The following is a 19,427-nucleotide window of genomic DNA, read 5'->3' on the forward strand; positions in this document are numbered from 1 at the left end:
GGCAAATGCCCTTATTTTCTATTCCTGAGGTAATCTGAAGAATTGTAGAGACTTAAAATGTTAATAAAATCCAACTGAAAACAGGAGCCTTAAAAAGTCACTATTTAAGTATATAAAATAATGAAAAGTATCTCAAGTGTGTTTCCAAAGTCTCTTAATAAGTGCCAAACACTAGAGTAGGAAGCAGTGTATTGATAATGCCAGATATTAAAAAGCAATGAGGAGGCACAGAATTATGAGGAAGCCCATCTCTCACACTTCTGTACATTGTGACAGCCTCCTTTTCAAGGTAAGATAAGTACAAGAATGAAAACTCAATAATCAAGCCTTAAAGGTACTGGGCTCATAATAAGTGTGGCATAAATTGTCCACCGATTTATTCATCCCACCAGTATTTGTCACAATCCTATTAAATGGTAGGCACTATATCAAGTGCTGGGAACACAAAGCCAAATGACAGAGGACCCCTTATTAGGAGGACTAGGACTTTTAAAAATTTTATAATCAAAACAAACAACATAAAAAGTGAAACAGATACGTAAGGAGAAATCATGAAACAAAATATAAGCAATACATATGTAGGCCTAACGGATTATCACCAAATGACTATGTCATACGTAAGACCCCCCCAAGCTGAGGGACATTACTCTCTTCTACCCAATCATTAGTATCTGCTACAGAAGGAAGTATTAAAGAGGACACGGAAGGATAATAAAACAGAACTGGAAGCAGACACCTATAAAAGCCCAACTGTTAATTTAAAAAGAGACCATTTAAAAGTGTCATTGAAAGGAAAATGAGGCTCTTTCGTCATGTCAGGAGAAACCTAGCTCTACCTTCGCCTTTCCTTCGAGGGCTCCAGTGCCCGCGTATATCTTACTGATCGAATCACCATTCACGGACCACATTGACCGGAAAACTTCCAGAAAGCGAGTCACCAGCTGAGGCTTTTCGGCTAAGCCAAGAGCTTCCAATTGTTTAGCTAGCATCTAAAACAGCAAAAGAGAAACTTCTGTAAGTATGTTAATACATTAACTGTGATGAGACTTTTCAAGAATGACAAGGTTCAAACCAAAGTTTGCATTTTATAGGGCCATGTGGGACTGGATTTTGAAAACCTACCAATTTACGAGACTAACTGTGTTCTGTCCCACCATTTCAGTTTGTCATTGAATCTTACAAGTGTCTTAATATTCCCTTGTAGTAATTAACAACTTCTTTCTGGTTAAATGATGAAATTAACCTCATTAAAATGTCTCTGTAAATGTCTCTGTAAATGCCTCTGTAAAATGCCACACTTATTATGAGCCTTTAGGGCTTGATTATTGAGTTTTTATTCTTGTACTTATCTTACCTTGAAAAGGAGGCTGTCACAATGTACAGAAGTGTGAGAGATGGACTGATTGTTCACTTTTATTCAACAGCATGCAATAAAGCACAGGAAAAAAAAATCTGGCTAGGTTATTTAAATATAGAGGGAATTAATTTAATTTTTTGATTGGGTTCTACACATGTGGGTAATTAAAATCAAGAGATTATGAGAAAAGTAGAGTTGCTCTTGAACTGTCACAAAAACAAATAAATTAGTCCTGTTTCTGAATAAAGTCATGGCAGTCTTTCATGTATAAAATCTATATTGGTAATGTATATTACAATGTACATTGTATATACATTGTATGTACAATGTATATTACAATATTACAATATACAATGTATATTGCAAGAATGCAAGGTCTTCAGGCTGCCCCAATTCCTTCATGGATAACAATAAATGTCTCTGGAAGAGTCACTGGTTTTTACTCTGAATGAACTTTGGCTTTGAAATTTGGCAGTCAGAGCAAGGTATAGTCCTTACCCAGTCTATTTGTCTTATTTGGAAGCCAGTCATATTCTATGCCTTGCATTTTTACTTAATTCCTTGCCATTTGTGTTTTATCTGCAAGTATGATTATCCATATTTAGAGAGGGATCAAAAACCAAAATAATATAAAAAACACTAAACTAGGTTCATTTGATTACCTGGAGATTTGCACCAGAGGTGCTCTTGGCTTGCATGAAGAATAAACCAAAATTAGCCCCTAGGACTTATTTTATCATTTATAGCTCCCTCTTTTCAAGGAATTTGGCAAAACTAGTCTTCGCCCTGGTTCGGCTTTGCCTACTTTAGCAGTACATTTTGTAAACAGTCAACCAATTGCTACATGAGGGAGCTCTCTCACACCTGACTACCAACAGTGGATAGCTGGCTAAGTCAGATTCTGAGAACTAACACTTGTTATACTTCGAGTAAAGACTTTCAAACATTTCCATAAGTTCACTCTCAGAATCTAAAGAAACGTATTCAGCCACTTAAAAACACAACTCAAAACAAACCCAAGCCATGCGATTAATGTCAAGTGACCAACTGTCTGCTTTCACTTTTCTTGTCACTGTCATATTTTCTACATAAATTATAATCATAAGTCTCAATGACAGAATTTTAAAGAGGCAAAACGGTAGAACCTATTTAGCTACATGAACAGAACTGTAGCTACACTTCTGTAGCAGAGAATTCTACACACTACCCTTTCATTTTTGAGACAGAAAGAACCCCAGCTGCAGAGTAGCTAATGAGCCAATGTCCTGGCCAAATTTAAGATCATTCACCGGAGGAAATAAGAACGTGTTGTTTCCTACTCCTGTTTTTATAGTATTTGAGAACTATGCTAAGTTCCTATGACACCAAATGAAGACCCACCACAGCCTAATGACCACCGCTCCTGCATAACAGGAAAGACCTAGAAAGCTCAGCATTGCTGCTTTGTCATACAGGGAGACTATGTCTATATTAGACTGAATTTATGGATAGATGGCAAAGAAAAACACTTTTAAACAAAGACTTCGTTAGAGAAGCTGAATCTCATGCACTCTCACTCCCACTAATAACCATCCATCCTGTTTGCAGCTACTGATTTGAAAACACTGTAGAAACTGCATCGGGTTACCGACGGTCAAAAATCTAATCCCACAGAATGTGAAAACAGATCCTCACCAATTGTGAAGAAATTACACGAAGAATAAAGGCCGATATAAATTGTGTGTGTGTGTGTGTGTGTGTGTGTGTGTATGTATACAATTTTTAAATTGTACTAAAGCAGACAATAAGCAATATATATATAATTTTTTTCCTTTCCAAAGGCAAAAGAAGCAATTGTTGGAAGAGTATACATAGCAGTTTTTCAACAGAAAGCTAAGGAACAATACAGGGAAACATCAGCTACCTGAAAAGAGTGTTTGGAACAGGTAAAGGAAATATTTAAATGAAAAGGAATTGGGGGAGGGGGGAGTTAAAAACATACGAGAAGTAAAAAAAAAATGCCTTTAATGAAGCATAATTTCATTTTTTTTTTTAATTTTTTTTTTCAACCTTTATTTATTTTGGGGATAGAGAGAGACAGAGCATGAACGGGGGAGGGGCAGAGAGAGAGGGAGACACAGAATGGGAAACAGGCTCCAGGCTCTGAGCCATCAGCCCAGAGCCTCACGCGGGGCTCGAACTCACAGACCGCGAGATCGTGACCTGGCTGAAGTCGGACGCTTAACCGACTGCACCACCCAGGCGCCCCTGAAGCATAATTTCATTTTATGAAAAGTAACTAATGAGAAACATAAATATTACAAAAGCACTGAATGAGGCATTTGATGCAAGTCACATACATACATTACAACTTATTATTATTATTATTATTATTATTATTATTATTATTATTATTTACCTCTAAGCCAAGGAATGCCTGCACACTATTTGTTCTATCCAGACAATCCAAGCAGTTTGTTCGAACTGTGCCACTCTGGCATCTGCAACAAATTCAGTAAAGTGTAACAGCTAGTTTGAAACAAAACAAAGATAATAAAGCTAAAACAAAAGGAAAATTAAGGTGATCACCAAAATACGGCATCCACTTTCTACCCCTTTTTATTACTACAATTTTCAAACATCCAAAAAAAGATGAAAGAATTTTACAGCAAACATCCACATACCCACCATCTAGATTCTACAACTGTTAAACATTCTGTCATATACTCTTTATCACCATCTATTTATCCATGCCCACTTATTTCTAATTAGGCCCGTAGTCAGGAGCTAAACATACATTCAGATTTATAACCGCAGGGCTCTTTGCACATAAAAGATGATCAAATATATATGGAAGAAATTTTAAAAACCTAAGATCTGTTAGCTCCACCAACCTACACAGATTCTATGGCATTGATACTAAATTTCGCACAAAGTCGAAAACTAAAAATCGGAGCTTTGTTCACTAAAGTTTACTTCATCCTATACTCTGAACTTCATTTTTTCAATACTTCCTTTCCTCCTCTACTTCATTATCAAAAGCTGAAGACTGAAATTGTGCTAAAGCAGACAATAAGCAATGTCTTTTACTTCTATTTGCATATAATAGTCTTTACTGAGGTCAAGGCATAGTAAAATATTAGTTCTAAGAGAGAGGCAGAATAGTCTCCTAGATAACAGCATGAGAGCTGGAGCCAGGTAAATCCTCGCTCTAACACTTTTTAGCTATGCAATCTGGGGCAAATTAGAGCCTATGCCTCAATCTCCCCAAACGAAAATGGGGATAATAGAACTTCTTCCTACGGACTGCTGTTACAGATACACGTACAGACTGAGTATACTGCCTGGCTCATTAGATGTGCCCAATAATAGAAGGTATTATTATTACCTATTCAGTTCTAAAGAAAGAAAAACAAGCCTAAAATCAAGTATAATAAAGATATTTTACTTAATTATAAACTCTGATATAAAAAAAAGTAATTCAAGAGTTCTGCGTTAAGAATAATTTTTAAAATATAGCAAAGTTCCAACTCAAAGAAAAGAGAAACAGCAGTCAAACCTTTGAACTTCACTTCCATTGAAATAAAAAAATCCATAATCTACAAACTTTTGGACTTGAGGTTTAAGAACACTATGTAATTTTTCTGCCTTTCCTCCTTTAACCATTTGATGATAGTCAAAATTCACCATCTGGATGTCAGCAGCATGTTCAGAAGCTTTCAAGTGACTCTGAAAGTAAAAAGGCAAATACTCATCTAAATGTTAACTAAATATGATCTTATCAAGTAATGTTAGAATGGAACCTTGCATTTTAAATTTAAACCTCAGCATGGTCCCGTGAAATCTCACTGATCTCACACAAAGCTCTGGTTGACACTGGCAGTAAAATGGAAAATTACTTGATGGTATCCAGTAACATCTTTTTCGTGAAACCTCGCATACTGTCCCAGAGAGATCAGGTGACATAATTAACATCAGAGAACTTAAATAACGTTCTCATCTGGTTTAGAAAATTAAAATGATTTCTAACCACCAATGCTTCATTTTTTACACATTTAATAACTGTACCTGTTATAGAATCTCAAAATAAAGTAACTGATTTAAGACAGAACCTATTAAGAACCAAAAAATTCACGTTTTTATACTCACACTGAAATGTTTTAAAAGTCATTCTCTAAAGCATAATCTGTTTATTAACAATATTTATTTCACAAGCATCACACAAAACAGTCAAACAAGTTACTTTCTGAACTTCAGAAAATGTTCTCTGTTTTGTTTAATTTAGGCTTATCATCTTATGGAACACCATCATTGCTATTAATTCATTGTTGCTTTAATAATAAGCATTGATGACGAATACTTTTTCTTTAGAAGTTGGGCATATATCATTTGGGTTCATCTTTACTCGCAGTTCTCGAGTTTTCTCTCATCAGTACGAGAAGGGATGGTCTTACGTGCAGTATTCACCGTATCATAGGTTTCAAGCCATGACTATGGTTTCTAGGAAACAGGCAGAGGCAATGCGTGGATGGAGAAGGAAACCGTCCGGTGTCTTTTTACCAGTGACAGATGAACACTTTTCAGAGGGGAAGACATTCTTCTGCTTTTCCACAAGATAAATAAGTAACATTTCAGAAAATAGAGTCAACTGCTTTGGAAGCTTTCCCTAATCCTAATGTCAGCAACATTACACAAAACTGTTTCTTGGTAGCCCAAAGAGTTAATGGTTCCAACAGGTACCCAACCTTTTCCTAGGAAGTAAGTTCATTATTGTGCTACATAATTTTTTAGTATCATTCTAGGTGTCCACGGAACAGAAGAAAAGTTGATCATGCCTACCTGGAAAGCCTTACTTAGCATATGTTCACCTTCCTTAGATCCAAGCAAATTTACTATTATTTGTTTACCATATAAGCTTTTAAGCGTTCTAAAATGCCTGTTAAAGAAAAGAAAGAAGTATGTGTCAAGTGGTGGTCGGAATTTTTCCCCCAACAAACAGAAATCCATTAAACAGAACCTACAGGGCAGTATTCTACACCTCTACAACTGGCAACACTGGATAGATTCATTCCACAAATCCGTTCCTCTCAAAACTCTGAATTTATGAAGCTTCAGGTAAGGCCCTTTCCTCGCTGACTCCTCAAAGCTGAGACTTCCGTCTGTGCTGGGGCTGCCGGAACCGCCCAGCCCCCTCTCCCCTCTGGGAGGCTGGTGCCAGACAAGAGCGGAGAACGCAGGCCACCCAGCTTGGGAGGGCAGCTAGGGCAGAGGGCTGCTCCTCATGTGAGGACAAAGCATGCTCCGTGGGCATTAGAGAGACCTCCCTAACCATTCTAGTCTTAAGAAAAATAGGCCCCAAATAGGTGTTTTTTGTTTGTTTCTTTCTCTCCAGCTTCTAACCATTCCAGGGGTTACAGAGCAATGCATTCCTAAGGAAATGTAACATGAGCCACAGATATAATTTTAAATTTTCTAGAAGGTACGTTAAGAAAAGCAAAAATAAACAATGAAACAAATTTCTATATTTTATTTAACCCAATACAGTCAAAATATTTCAACATGTACTATAAAACAAATATTAGTAAGATGTTTTACCTTTTATTTTGCACTAACTCTCTGACATCCAGTGTACATGTTACACTTACAGTACATCTCAACTTGGACCAGTCACGTTTTAAGTGCTCAGTAGCTATATGAGGCTAGTGGCTACCTTATTAGACAGCATATCCAAATAGGTTGTTTTCAGACCAAGAGATGAAGACCCACAACCTAGTGCTACCAACCCCCAAAGTCATAATACTAGGTATCACCTTCTTCTGATTAAATTAGAAGTCAGAAGAAATTTTACTTAGGGCCAAAACAAGCAGAAATGAATCGGTAAATACAATAACTAGTTCGCTGCTTAACGATACCAAAACTGAGAGCATTAGGTAAAAATAATCAGTCTTACCTGTCAAAAGCAGGTGCATTGGCTTCAAATCCCCTTGACATACGAACACGATGAGATCCCACCTACAGCGAGAGAAATACATGTAATCATACCAAAAGCTGACGTGGAGACAAAAGAAATACCATTGTTTATAATATGTGATAATTCATTTGCTGAACACACAATACTACATTGGATAATTGATGTTCATTCATATTATGGTTTAAAAGAAAAACAAGTTCAATGGGTTTCCTTTCCCTTTATTTTTAAAAACATGACCTCGTAAAAAAAGGACAGAAGTTGTAAGACACCATTACGAAAACTCATCAACTAACAGGAATTTTTACTTATGAAAGATACTTCTAAGAGGTCTTTCATACACATTACCTTGTTTTAAGCTCAAACTACACATCCTGTGTAAGTGAACACAGTACTGCCACTTGGGCAATAAAAAAACTGAAATGCAGACTAGCGAAATAACCTGCCCCCTTAGGTCAACAGAACTAATTCCAAAAAAGATTCACATGAGGATTTAGGTCCCCTGAACTTGATTCCTACTCTTCCAAGCTGCCTACAAGTACGAGGTCCACATATTTTTTTCTTTGTTACGCTAAATGCTCTATTCACTCCTCTTTCATCCAAAGATCCAACCAATTCAAAACACTGTTTCTGGAAAACAGACTTTCTAAGTCAATCTCACAGTCACACACATAGAATCAGAAAATATGGGTGAAGAGAATTGAACAAGGTGGAAAATATCTACCTTTCTGTTTTGTTACAGTTTTTCTTTTCTCACATAGGAGAGTAGCAGAAAGATGAGACAAAATTAAGAAAGAAATAAGAGGGGCGCCTGGGTGGCTCAGTCCAGTTAAGCGCCAGACTCTTGATCTCCGCTCAGGTCATGATCTCATGGTTCCTGAGAGCAAGCCGTCCGGGGCTCTGTGCTGACAACATGGAGTCCACCTGGGATTCTCTCTTCCCACCTCTCTCTCGGCCGCTCCCTCTCCCTCTCCCTCTTTCTCTCTCTCTCAAAATAAATATTTTGAAAAAAAGAAAAAGAAAGAAAGAAAGGAAGGAAGGAAGGAAGGAAGGAAGGAAGGAAGGAAGGAAAGAAAGAAAGAAAGAAAGAGAAAGAAATGCCAAGAAAGAAAGAGAAAGAAAGAAAGAAAGAAAGAAAGAAAGAAAGAAAGAAAGAAAGAAAAAGAAAGAAATGCCAAGAAAGAAAGAAAGAGAAAGAAAGAAAGAAAGAGAAATGCCAAGAAAGAAAGAAAGAGAAAGAAAGAAAGAAAGAAAGAAAGAAAGAAAGAAAGAAAGAAAGAAAGAAATGCCAAGAAGAAATATAACAGTGATACCAGATTATTTCCCTGAACTTCACTTTGCAACATTTCCCCCTGAGGTCTTGGGATCAAAGTTTCCCCAGAATTCATTCTCCCTGATCCGAACGCAGTGACTTTAAGGCGGGCCTGAGAAGAGGGCTACCAAAGCAGTCATACAGTTCGACACATAAAATCAGAAAATAAGCTCTAACATGCTCATCCAATTCGAAAATTAACAGTATTATGATTCATTAAACATGCTTCTGTCCTGATAAGTGAGACAGTCCAATAACTCTCCTGATAATCAGTATTCTCTCTTTAATGTTTCTTCCTTTCAATAAGAAAGTGATTAGCCTAATGTCACATCTATATTCAATTTCACTTTATAGTGCTTAGTAGTCTTTACAAAATTTAAAAATTTTGTGCGACATTAAGCATTCTAGACTGAAGAAAACTCAGCAGAAGTCAATACCTTTTCTTTGGAGTTTTCTCAGGTAATTGCCTACACCTCTATAAAAGTCCAAGACTTTGCATTGTGCTTACTGATTAATATTTATCTTGAACAGTATGGCCAACTGTCAAGAAGGTAAAAAAAAAAAAAAAAGAATGGAAGTTCTGTTTTTCAAGCAACGGCTGTGCTTTTTCCCCCACTGTCCTGCTCTTCAACACATATTATATAACCAGTTATATATCATAACTCTTAGGGTAATATGCTGGGTCAACTTGACTGGTTTTATCACTCAGTTAGGCTTTAAGACAACTGCCTAAAAAAATTCTATAGTCAAGGAGCTCTTACATCAATTGTCATGAAAGTAGTACTCTAGAAAGTTTTAAGGCTTTAAACAATCATAAATTTATAAAAAGTTGTACCAGAGATCATTTTTAACAACCATTTAACCGGGTGGTATGGAGCATCATTTTCCATCAATATTATTGCTTCATGTTCACATATTTCTAAGACTTCAATTCAACCAAGAATTGAGTGTGCAACGCTACCCTAGACATAGATCTGATGATGCTTGCCATCTTCTAAGACCAAGGTAAACTACAACATAATGTCAGAGTAACAGTATGAAGTGTATATGTGAAATAACTTCAGAGAAAGGAAGTCATAAGTAAAATGAATGAGTTGCCACCCCTTAACATATCATTCTTCCCCATGTAGCACATTATGGCAACTCTTCTAATTCCTCAAACTGATTCGTATTGACATTTGCCTTTTCCACAAAAGGCCTGACTCCCCAGATTGTAAGCTCTCTCTGAAGCACCAATATAATCTTCGAATCTCTCACAGTACACGACAGTGTATGCCCAGTATAAAATAATATACATTGGAGGGACTTAAGTATTTAAGGAACAGATCAGTTTGGAGGAGTAACTGAATCCACTCAATGAGATCTGAGTTGGCCATACTGAAGGAAACACCTTAATTTGGGGGGCAGAGGATACCTGTTAGAAAACAGCAAGGCACGAAGTTGGATAGGCAGAGGAAGGCAGATCCTGAAGAAAAGGGTGTCTGGTAGATCTGACGAGTAGAATGTATCAAAAGTGGGAAAAACTACCAGTTAGAAAGACCAGTTAGAAAGCTGTGAGAATCTTCCAGGCAGGAAGAAATCCGGAGGACCCTAACTGGGATGGATGGTAAGAGTGGAAACAGAAAGAAAGGGAGAGCCCCAGTACCTAGGTGAATGCTGGGGCTAAGTGTGAAGGGTTACCTTCGCTGGTTCAGGACTGGCTGTTGGAGCACATGGGGTTGAAGATGCTTCAAGGTCAACAGAATAGGATCAGGTACACAGAAGTTCTCAAATTTGAATGGTAAGGAACTTGGTTACAAATACAGATTTCTGGCCCCATTCCAAGAGATTCTATTTCAGCTGATGTGAAGTTGAGGCCATGAATCTGTATTTTAAAATAACCTCAGATGATTCCTTAAAATCTTATAATTAAAAAAAACCTCAGAGGAATTAACTGTGGAGGATAAGAGACAAGCCAAGGGACAAGTGCCTAGGCATCCTCTCTGTCCAGGCCTTCTGAAGTGAGACATCTCACGAGGCAACACTAACATCAAGAAACCCTAAAATTAATTCCAGTCCTGGGTGCCTGGGGGCTCAGTCAGTTAAGTCTCCAACTCTTGATTTTGGCTCAGGTCATGATCTCACAGTTCCTGAGGTCGAGCCTTGTGCTGGGCTCTGTGCTGACAGCGTGGAGCCTGCCTGGGATTCTCTCTCCCTCTCCCTCTACCCCTCTACCACTTGTGCGTGTGCATGCACTCTCTCTCTCTCTCTCTCTTTCTTTCTCTCTCAATGAACTTTAAAAAAAAAAAAAAAGTTTAAAATTAATTCCAGTCCTGAGAATACACAGGATACCTAATAAGCACTTCCAACTACTCTGTCAAAAGTCCTTGTTTGTCTTCTAAAGGAAAATAAATTTGGGGACTTCATATTTTTATTTTTAAAAATAAATTTAAAAAATTTTTAAAATTTTAAAATTTAAAAAAAATTTTTTTTAAATTTTTCAGTTTTTTTAATCAATTCAATATTTTCATTCCTATATTACCTACTCTTAGAATGATAGGGAAAATGTTTTTCTGTAAAGGATACTTACGAAACTAATCCATTTCTGTTCAAAGAAAGGCTGATTTTAAAGACTACTAAGCTAAATAATTGAGAACCACTTAGTCGATCCTCACCCAAGACAACAATAGGCCAGCTCCGTGACAATTTAGCAAAGCTGTTGGACTATCTCCGTGTCTTAAAAATTACTATCAAGAAATGCATGATTTAAAAATCTGTAGTTTTCAGCCCATAAACAATAGGACATTGGCCAGACAGACTGTTTGGGCCAGCCACAGAACACAGAAGGAGGGAGGAGGGTAACCTCACCCAAGGAGGACCCCTCAATGTTAACTACTCAAGATCCAACCATATTAAATAATCAAATACTGTGATCCTGAGCTTCTAATAAAGTATCACAGAAAGCAGCATAACAGAGGTTATTACCATCTCTTACAGTAGCCTATCTCTAAAGCAAAAGCATTCAACTTGCATCAAAACAACACTTTCAGAATGTTCTTCAAGCAAATATTCCAAACACCCTTCTCTGATCACACAGGCTTAGGAGAAGTGGAGTAGGGTTGGTGTTCTTTCCCAAAAGAGACTTGGAGAGAGACAGATCTACTTAAGTTATCCCTACATGCCAAAGAGAAAACCCGCAGAACCAAAAATTCTTGACAAGAACTCAAGAATTGTAACTGCTTTTAACCCTTGTTAATTCTTGGCCTGTCTTACATAAAGTGCGGTACCGCAAAGGTTGAAATGGTCTGCAATCTCTCTCTACCACAGCCAGCCTAAAATGTAAGAGATCCAGCTGTGAACTAAAAGGAGGCCAGATTTTTTTTCTGTCCATTTTCTAAATACTATAGGCTAAAGGGGCGCCTGGGTGGCTCAGTCAGTTAAGCAGCCGACCTCAAATCAGGTCATGATCTCATGGTTTGTGAGTTCCGGCCCGGCCCCGTGTTGGGCTCTGTGCTAACAGATCAGAGCCTGGGGTCTGCTTCGGATTCTGTGTCTCCCTCTCTCTCTCTGCCCCTCCCCTGCTCACACTCTGTCTCTGTCTTTCTCTCAAAAAAAACAAAACAAAACAAAACAAAAAAAAAAAAATTAAAAAACTGTTTTTTAACTTAGTAGATAATACATACTAGAAGCCTAAAATGAAAATAACTTATACTTTAAGGACTAAAGATTTCTGAATAAAAATAAAATGCAAAATCACATTATTATGGGTAATCTAAAATTATGAACTTACATGAAAGAATCTTATGTTTTAAGTATTAGATATTTATATCAACAAAGTTTATTTTTTAAATTTTTTTAATGTTTATTTATTTTTGAGTGGGGGGAGGGGCAGAGAGAGAGGGAGACAGAGAATCTGAAGCAGGCCCCACATAGTCAGTGCAGAGCCAGATGTGAGGCTCGAACCCATGAACCATGAGATCGTGACCCAAGCTGAAGACAGATGCTTAACTGACTGAGCCTTGAACCCAGGAACCATGAGATCACGACCTGAGCGAAAGTCGGATGCTTAAACCCAGGCATCCCTGTATCAACAAAGTTTTAAAAAAAATCAGAAAGCAAACCAGAGAACGTATTAAAGATGACAGGTCCCTATAAATTACAAAGTAAAATTTCAGTAGCGGATGTATTATTGATAACAGTGGCTAACCCTTACACAGTGCTGCCCATGGGTGCTAGGCATTGTCTTAGTACTTTTCATTTTATCCTTACAACCCTATGAATAGGAACTACTACTATTATTATTCCCATTTTATAGATAAGCAAACTGAGACACAGAGGAGTTAAACCACTTGTCCAAGATCACACAGCTAGTAGTGGCAGAGTAAGGATGCAAATTCAGAAGTCTGGTTTCAGAAGCTTTTTTTTAACTGCTACATTCTTCTACCTAAAGAGACTAAACTGCTATATATTAAAGATACTGAGATAGTAAATATGAAACACCATGAATATCAGTGTGTTATGGAAACATTAAAATTGTAATATTAAATACAGCAGTTGAATTTCTATGGACATTTGAAAGAACATTAAAGGAAAAGCATCTAAGACAATTCCAGGAACTCGTGCATTTAGACCCTAATTTGTGAATCTAGCTAATATTACTAGACTGAATAACAGAACTATCCAAGGAACTAATGAACTATCCTGAGAGCTGAGAAAATATGGAAAATATTCAAGAGAAAAAAACAAAACAATGTTAAACAGATACCTGCAACCCTGGTTGCTCCCAGAACAATGGAACAGACCCCCGGATTTGGATGAAAGAAGAAACAGAGTCATCTAAGTACACAACCTACAGAGAAAAATAACAGATGAAACATTTGCACAAAGGTATTACCTCTACATCACAAAGACAAATTTACTACTATCTGTTGCGTGCGACTTATATCTTATGACCAATCTCTCCCGCACAACTGTCCTAACAAAATATCCGGGAGAGGCTACTAAGGAAGTTTGGCTTTCTTCTACTGAGTGATAGTTTTTCTGTATATTAACCAAAAAAATAGTAAAAACATAAGCACAAGAAGCACAAGTCTTAAAAAGGAATTCCTTCTAAATCTCAATATTTTACACACATACCTTTATATTTAATTTTTTTTCTTTAGTTTTCAGTATTTTTCAAAAACTAATTTGAAGAACTGAGTTCGGCTGGGGGGTGTGGCCTGAATTTACAATTATACAGTTTTGAGCCAAAAGTGTCATAATTCTTTTTTAAGTTGTTTTAAATTCAAGTATAGTTAGCACACGGTGTCATATTAGTTTCAGGCATACAATATAGTGATTCAATGATGATTTCTCAGTGCTCTTCAAGATAAGCCCTTAACCTCATTTATCTATTTCATCCACCCCTTCCTTCACCTCCCCACTGGCAACCACCAGTTTGTTCTGTCTTTAAGAGTCTTTTTCTGGTGTGTTTTTTTCTTTGTTCGTTTTGTTTAAATTCCACATGAGTGAAATCAGATGGTATTTGTCTTTCTAGCTGAAAATGTCATAAGTTTTCATTTTAGATGATATCCATATCTACCTTTAAAAGAGCTGGGTTTGATTTCATTTCATACACACACACAAACCACTTCTATTAAGTTGTCTAGCTCTATCATTGAGGATTTTTAAAATTTAATAACAAACTGTACCGCACCGACAATGTCATGCTAGTTAGTAAACCCCTTGTTACTCATTTGAAGAGCCACACCTAAGTTTGTTTATAAATAAGTCTGTTTCAGGGAAGCCTTTTTTCAGGCCAGAAGGGAGCCAAGAACCACCCCGAAATGGCATTACAGATGTGAAAATGAGTTCTGAATCAGATCAAAAACTGTGGTTCTATTAGTTTCTGGCCCTCGCATCTAATACATGCACGAAGCAATATAAAACACTACGTACCTGTTCTGTTTCTACAAAATTAGCAACGTGGCCGTCATCATTTGTTCCCCGGACATTAAACCTGGTCCCAGCTCGTTCACAGCTGAGTCTGGAAATGAGGCAAGCCTTGGCCTGCTTATGAGCAGCATAGATTGTTCTGATTTCTACTCCCCCACACATGAGGCGTAATAGCCAGTCATCACAATTCACGCCGTAGTGCTTGAGGTGCAAGTGCAAAGACTGATTCCTAACAGGAGAGGAAGAACTCATTAGCTCACTGAGTGCCAGCTAACACGGTATAAGCTTCAATAAAGCAGTGCTCCTGAAGCATTAATGTAATGCTATTCAATTAAGAGGCCCTACAAATAAACCAGTTCATTTACATTTACCATGCTAGGAATCAGATGAGGCAATAAAATGCGATCCTCTGGGGCGCCTGGGTGGCGCAGTCGGTTAAGCGTCCGACTTCAGCCAGGTCACGATCTCGCGGTCCGTGAGTTCGAGCCCCGCATCAGGCTCTGGGCTGATGGCTCAGAGCCTGGAGCCTGTTTCACATTCTGTGTCTCCCTCTCTCTCTGCCCCTCCCCCGTTCATGCTCTGTCTCTCTCTGTCCCAAAAATAAATAAAACGTTGAAAAAAAAAAAAATTAAAATGCGATCCTCTGGCATGTGACCTATGGTCCGTAGAAAAGCAGCAGATCTTTTATGTTTTTAGTAGCTGTGCCCTATTCTGCTGTCTTTTTATATAATGTATATATAACCTAACTTTTCCAAAAAAAGGATTTCACACGCATATCCCCATCCCACTTTATAAAGCTTTACTCTTAAGGCTCAACTTTAATAAGGCTCTATTTCAATTAATTTTAATTTAAATAGCCAACTGAACTAGTAGCTACCATATTAATACATGTCTAGAGTTTTCCATTACTCCAAGGAGTTTAGCATTCTACGGAACAGAGGGGGCCCGGTTTTCAATTTTTTTCAGGGCAAAAAGTTTTATTCTGTGTACTTACACAGAAGCCAAATGATTAGGAAACAGCAAAGCAGAGTCGCTATGGCTAAATCAGGGATACGGACTGCAAGCCTGCCCGGCTGGCCACCTTCTCATCCCACAGACTGCCTCATCTGGGTTCTCTACTGGAGCCTTACTCCTCCAAAGAATGCATATGGAATCTCCCAACCAACCTCTGACCAAGGAAAGTATAATGTTGTGCAGAAAAACTTGGGTCTTTTCAGATAACAAGGTGTCTTATAAAAGTGAATTTTCTCTAATACTGAAGTCTGGTTCAGGGCGCCTAGGTGGCTCAGTCGGTTGAATGTCTGACTCTTGACTTTGGCTCGGGTCATGAACCCAGGGTCATGGGATCGAGCCCCAGGTGCTCTGTGCTGAGCATGGAGCCTGCTGGAGGTTGTCTACTTCCTTTCTCCCTCTTCCTCTGCCCCTCTCCCCCGCTGGTGTGATCTCTCTCTAAAATAAAAAAAATTTAAAAAAGTAAATAAAATTTTAAGATTACATTTAAAAAAATATTGAAGTCTGGTTCTCTGAGTTTTAAAACTCTTCTGTTTTAAGTAGAGATTTTTCTTCTTTAGTGCTCTGCAGTATCTTGCTGCCTTAATCATAAATACACAGCAATACTACTAGACCAGTGGTAGCCCAGCCCTCTTCCCCCCCAGGGCGTGGCTGTGGTAGAGATAAAACAGACGTTGGTGGTCACGCGCAGTTCTGGTAAACCATCCATTCAACAAAGTGTACTGGAATGTGAATGAGTGGTGAGATCACTATCGGACGAACGCTGAATCCAGCAGCCATTACGTATTTTCAAAATACGACTTGAGCTTCCAAACTTTCACTATTACCTACGCTCATCTGAGGCGAAATTCAAACTGACCGTGACCCAGTATGTCCAGATGCCATAGCGAGTCCCATGTCATGGCAGAGGTATACGAAACTTACTTGTCCCCATTTAAATGGAAGCGGGAGCCTGTGCGTTTGTTCAGATAAGAGTTTCTCTGTCTGCCATCAGTTTTCATTTTCCTTTGTTGCCAATGTGTTGCTGCTTTAATTCTATTGAAATTTATAAACAACTCTCAACTGGCATCAGCTTCAAATCTCCAATGGAGTAAAACAACTTGGGTTTTCATAATAGGCATTTGTGACTCTGACAACAAAAACTTACTTGGCTGTATCCTGGAAAATATTTCTACTAAGCTACAAGAGTATGCATAATAAATGCATAAAACTTTCATATTTCTGTTTGAAGGGAAGCTCAAGAATCCCAGTTCTGGGGCGCCTGGGTGGCTCAGTTGGTTGGGCGGCCGACTACAGCTCAGGTCATGATCTCGCAGTCTGTGAGTTCGAGCCCCGCGTTGGGCTCTGTCCTGAGCACTCAGAGCCTGGAGCCTGCTTCCGATTCTGTGTCTCCCTCTCTCTCTGCCCCTTTCCTGCTTGCTCTCAGACACACACACTCTCTCTCAAAAATAATAAACGATAAAAAAAAAAAAGAATCCCAGTCCTTAGCAAAATGTAGAAAGCGTTAAGTGACCAAAACTCATCTTTGGTGTTTTAGTCTCCCCTTTGTTCAACCTGACTTCCACTAGACAAACTCCCTCAATCTGTTATCTAAACTTGTCCCCACCTTCAACCTTAATTGAACGAAATGGTAAATAAATTATTCCCACTGGCTAAACTTGGCAAATGTGCTTAATTGCTGATCATTGAACCAATACATCTGCACCTGCTTAAACTTCTAATTATAGCAGGAAAACTTTTATCTCTTAATCTAAGGATTTTGGGGTTAAGAATGAGCAGGGTGGGGGGTAAAAAAGTAAGGACAGCTGCCCAGCCCAGCAGCTATCATCGTTAGGAACTTCAATGTCTCTTCCATCAGAAAAAGTATAGGGCTGATATGGACTCTATGCCACTCATCTGCCCTATTAACCCTTCTTTCCCCACCCCTCCATCATCTCCTCCTTTGTGAGGCTCCAAGTCTCTGACTACAGTGCACTAGAGTCTTTTTTCATTCTGCCCTGCAGAATGAAATGAACACTACTGGGCCAAAAAACTTCCATGTTAGCTACAAAATAGATGAAATAGATAAACCTATCCTAAGGTTGTTGTTGGCTTTGAGCCTTCTGCCAGCCAGGGCAGATGGGTCAGACTTGAACATGCTACTCAAGGACCATACAGGTAAATGGTGGAAATGGGGGGTGGGGGGGGGGGGGGAGGAGAGAAAATATACAGGAGGAACACCTTGAATCTGAACTACCAAGGGAGACCCAAGAGCACAGAGTCATGGACTTTGGCCTTATAACATTTGTATACATAATGAAATATAATTGGTACATGATGTTAAGGAAAAAAGTCAACATCCATGCTGGCTGTGGACAAGGGAACCTCTACACTAGAAATGTGGCCTCCTCCAATAAAGCAGTACTAATAACAGTCACGTGTGCTCACCCCCTTTGTGCACACTTCGAACAAAGCACATTAATGCATAAACATGAAATAGTTACCTACTTAAGTCTTATTTTATTATAGTACTCAGTGTTATCCTAGTATACCACTTCTTCATAGTCGCTTGCTCTTGAACCAAGATTATCTACCTATAATCTTTCAATTAAAAATAATGTGATGCTGTCTTAGGAAAACAGTACTGCCAGAGGAAAGATCTCAAAACTAACAGCGGTTAAGTATTAGCAACACACTTCTACTACAACTAATTCATTCTTAATCTTAAAATAAACATCTTGAATATATTTTGGAAATGAAAGGTCAGTCTGGATCAGGGAGAGCAAATGGGTCTCGTGTCACATGAGAGCTTCGACAAAATGACACTGGATGCCTGTGCTGCTCGGCTGAGGATTCTGGAGCAGGAGGGAGCTGTGTGCCCCATCAGCAATGCCCATCCCTGCTATCTCTGGAAATTACTGCTGAACACACTATAACCCAAACCACCAAACTCCTGCACAGCAAGCGCATGATTACAAAGGGGAAAAATGTAACACGAACTCACCAGAAAAATCTATTATCGGTTGTGTGTTCTTGCATGCTACGATGTGCGTTAAGACTCAGATCTAAACTGACTCCAGATGCAGACCACGCAAAATAAAAGTTTCCCGAATTCAAAACTTTTCGCACTTCTGAAATGCGATCCTCATCTGAAGAATCAATTCGTAGTGATATAAATTCGGTGGAAGTAACTCGGAAAACCTCCGATTCTTGAATTTTTCCAACAGACATACATCCAGTGACTAGGACGAGATAATGTAACATAGTATCACCTGCAAAAACCAAAGAATTAGTTGGATGAAAAGTCTCAGTATTTCTCAAGCTATTCAAAGTTTCTTCCAACTTTCTTGTCACGTTTCTAACTTTTTAAATCCAACAGCACGGTTATTTTAAATTGACACGGACATGTTTATGTTTACAACTGCATTTTGGCAAGACTTGAAAAAAAAATCCTTGCTTGAGCACATTTAATATAATGAAGCTATTATATTTAAACATATATAAATTATATCTTTTATACATTTATATTTATATTTTTGTATTTATATTTTGTATATTTAAATGTGTATTTAAACATTAACAGAATAATCTCACATTCATGAAATGTTCCTCTACTTAATCTGAGGATATACAAAATTTGTCAAATAAAAAAATATATGTGTTATGCTCCCCATCTTTCCTTTATGACTGTGAGGAAATCCAGATAAGCATATAAATGTGAGAGGTCTTTGTAAATAAATAGCACAGCTGGAAAAAAAAAAAAAGCTATATAAACGGGAGCTGCTGCTGCTGCTATGTGGGCAGAAAGCCCCTGGTAACAGTTTATAAAGCAATTTGGTTTACAAAACTTTCATAGAGACTTTTCGCTAATTTTGACAAAATCCTTTGAGATGAGTATGAAGGCGAAA

The 19,427-nt window shown here is 38.1% G+C and overlaps 1 protein-coding gene across 14 annotated transcripts in view; it reads right to left on the minus strand.

Annotated features, from left to right (window-relative positions):
* Window positions 1–19,427, minus strand: part of SYNJ1 (synaptojanin 1) — a 92,773-nt gene that overhangs the window by 47,960 nt on the left and 25,386 nt on the right. For all 14 annotated transcript variants that reach the window (XM_086675866.1, XM_086675870.1, XM_086675865.1 and 11 more), the window contains exons 4-11: window positions 18,524–18,791; window positions 14,533–14,758; window positions 13,361–13,444; window positions 7,287–7,348; window positions 6,176–6,272; window positions 4,896–5,065; window positions 3,756–3,837; window positions 837–989 (exon numbers count right to left, since the gene is read on the minus strand). In XM_086675866.1, the coding sequence (XP_086531992.1) occupies window positions 837–989; window positions 3,756–3,837; window positions 4,896–5,065; window positions 6,176–6,272; window positions 7,287–7,348; window positions 13,361–13,444; window positions 14,533–14,758; window positions 18,524–18,791 (1,142 nt within the window). The remainder of the gene's footprint in view (window positions 1–836; window positions 990–3,755; window positions 3,838–4,895; window positions 5,066–6,175; window positions 6,273–7,286; window positions 7,349–13,360; window positions 13,445–14,532; window positions 14,759–18,523; window positions 18,792–19,427) is intronic.

Source organism: Puma concolor, chromosome C2, assembly GCF_028749965.1.
Source record: "Puma concolor isolate L17-30 chromosome C2, mPumCon1.1.hap2, whole genome shotgun sequence".
Taxonomy (NCBI): Eukaryota; Metazoa; Chordata; class Mammalia; order Carnivora; family Felidae; genus Puma; species Puma concolor.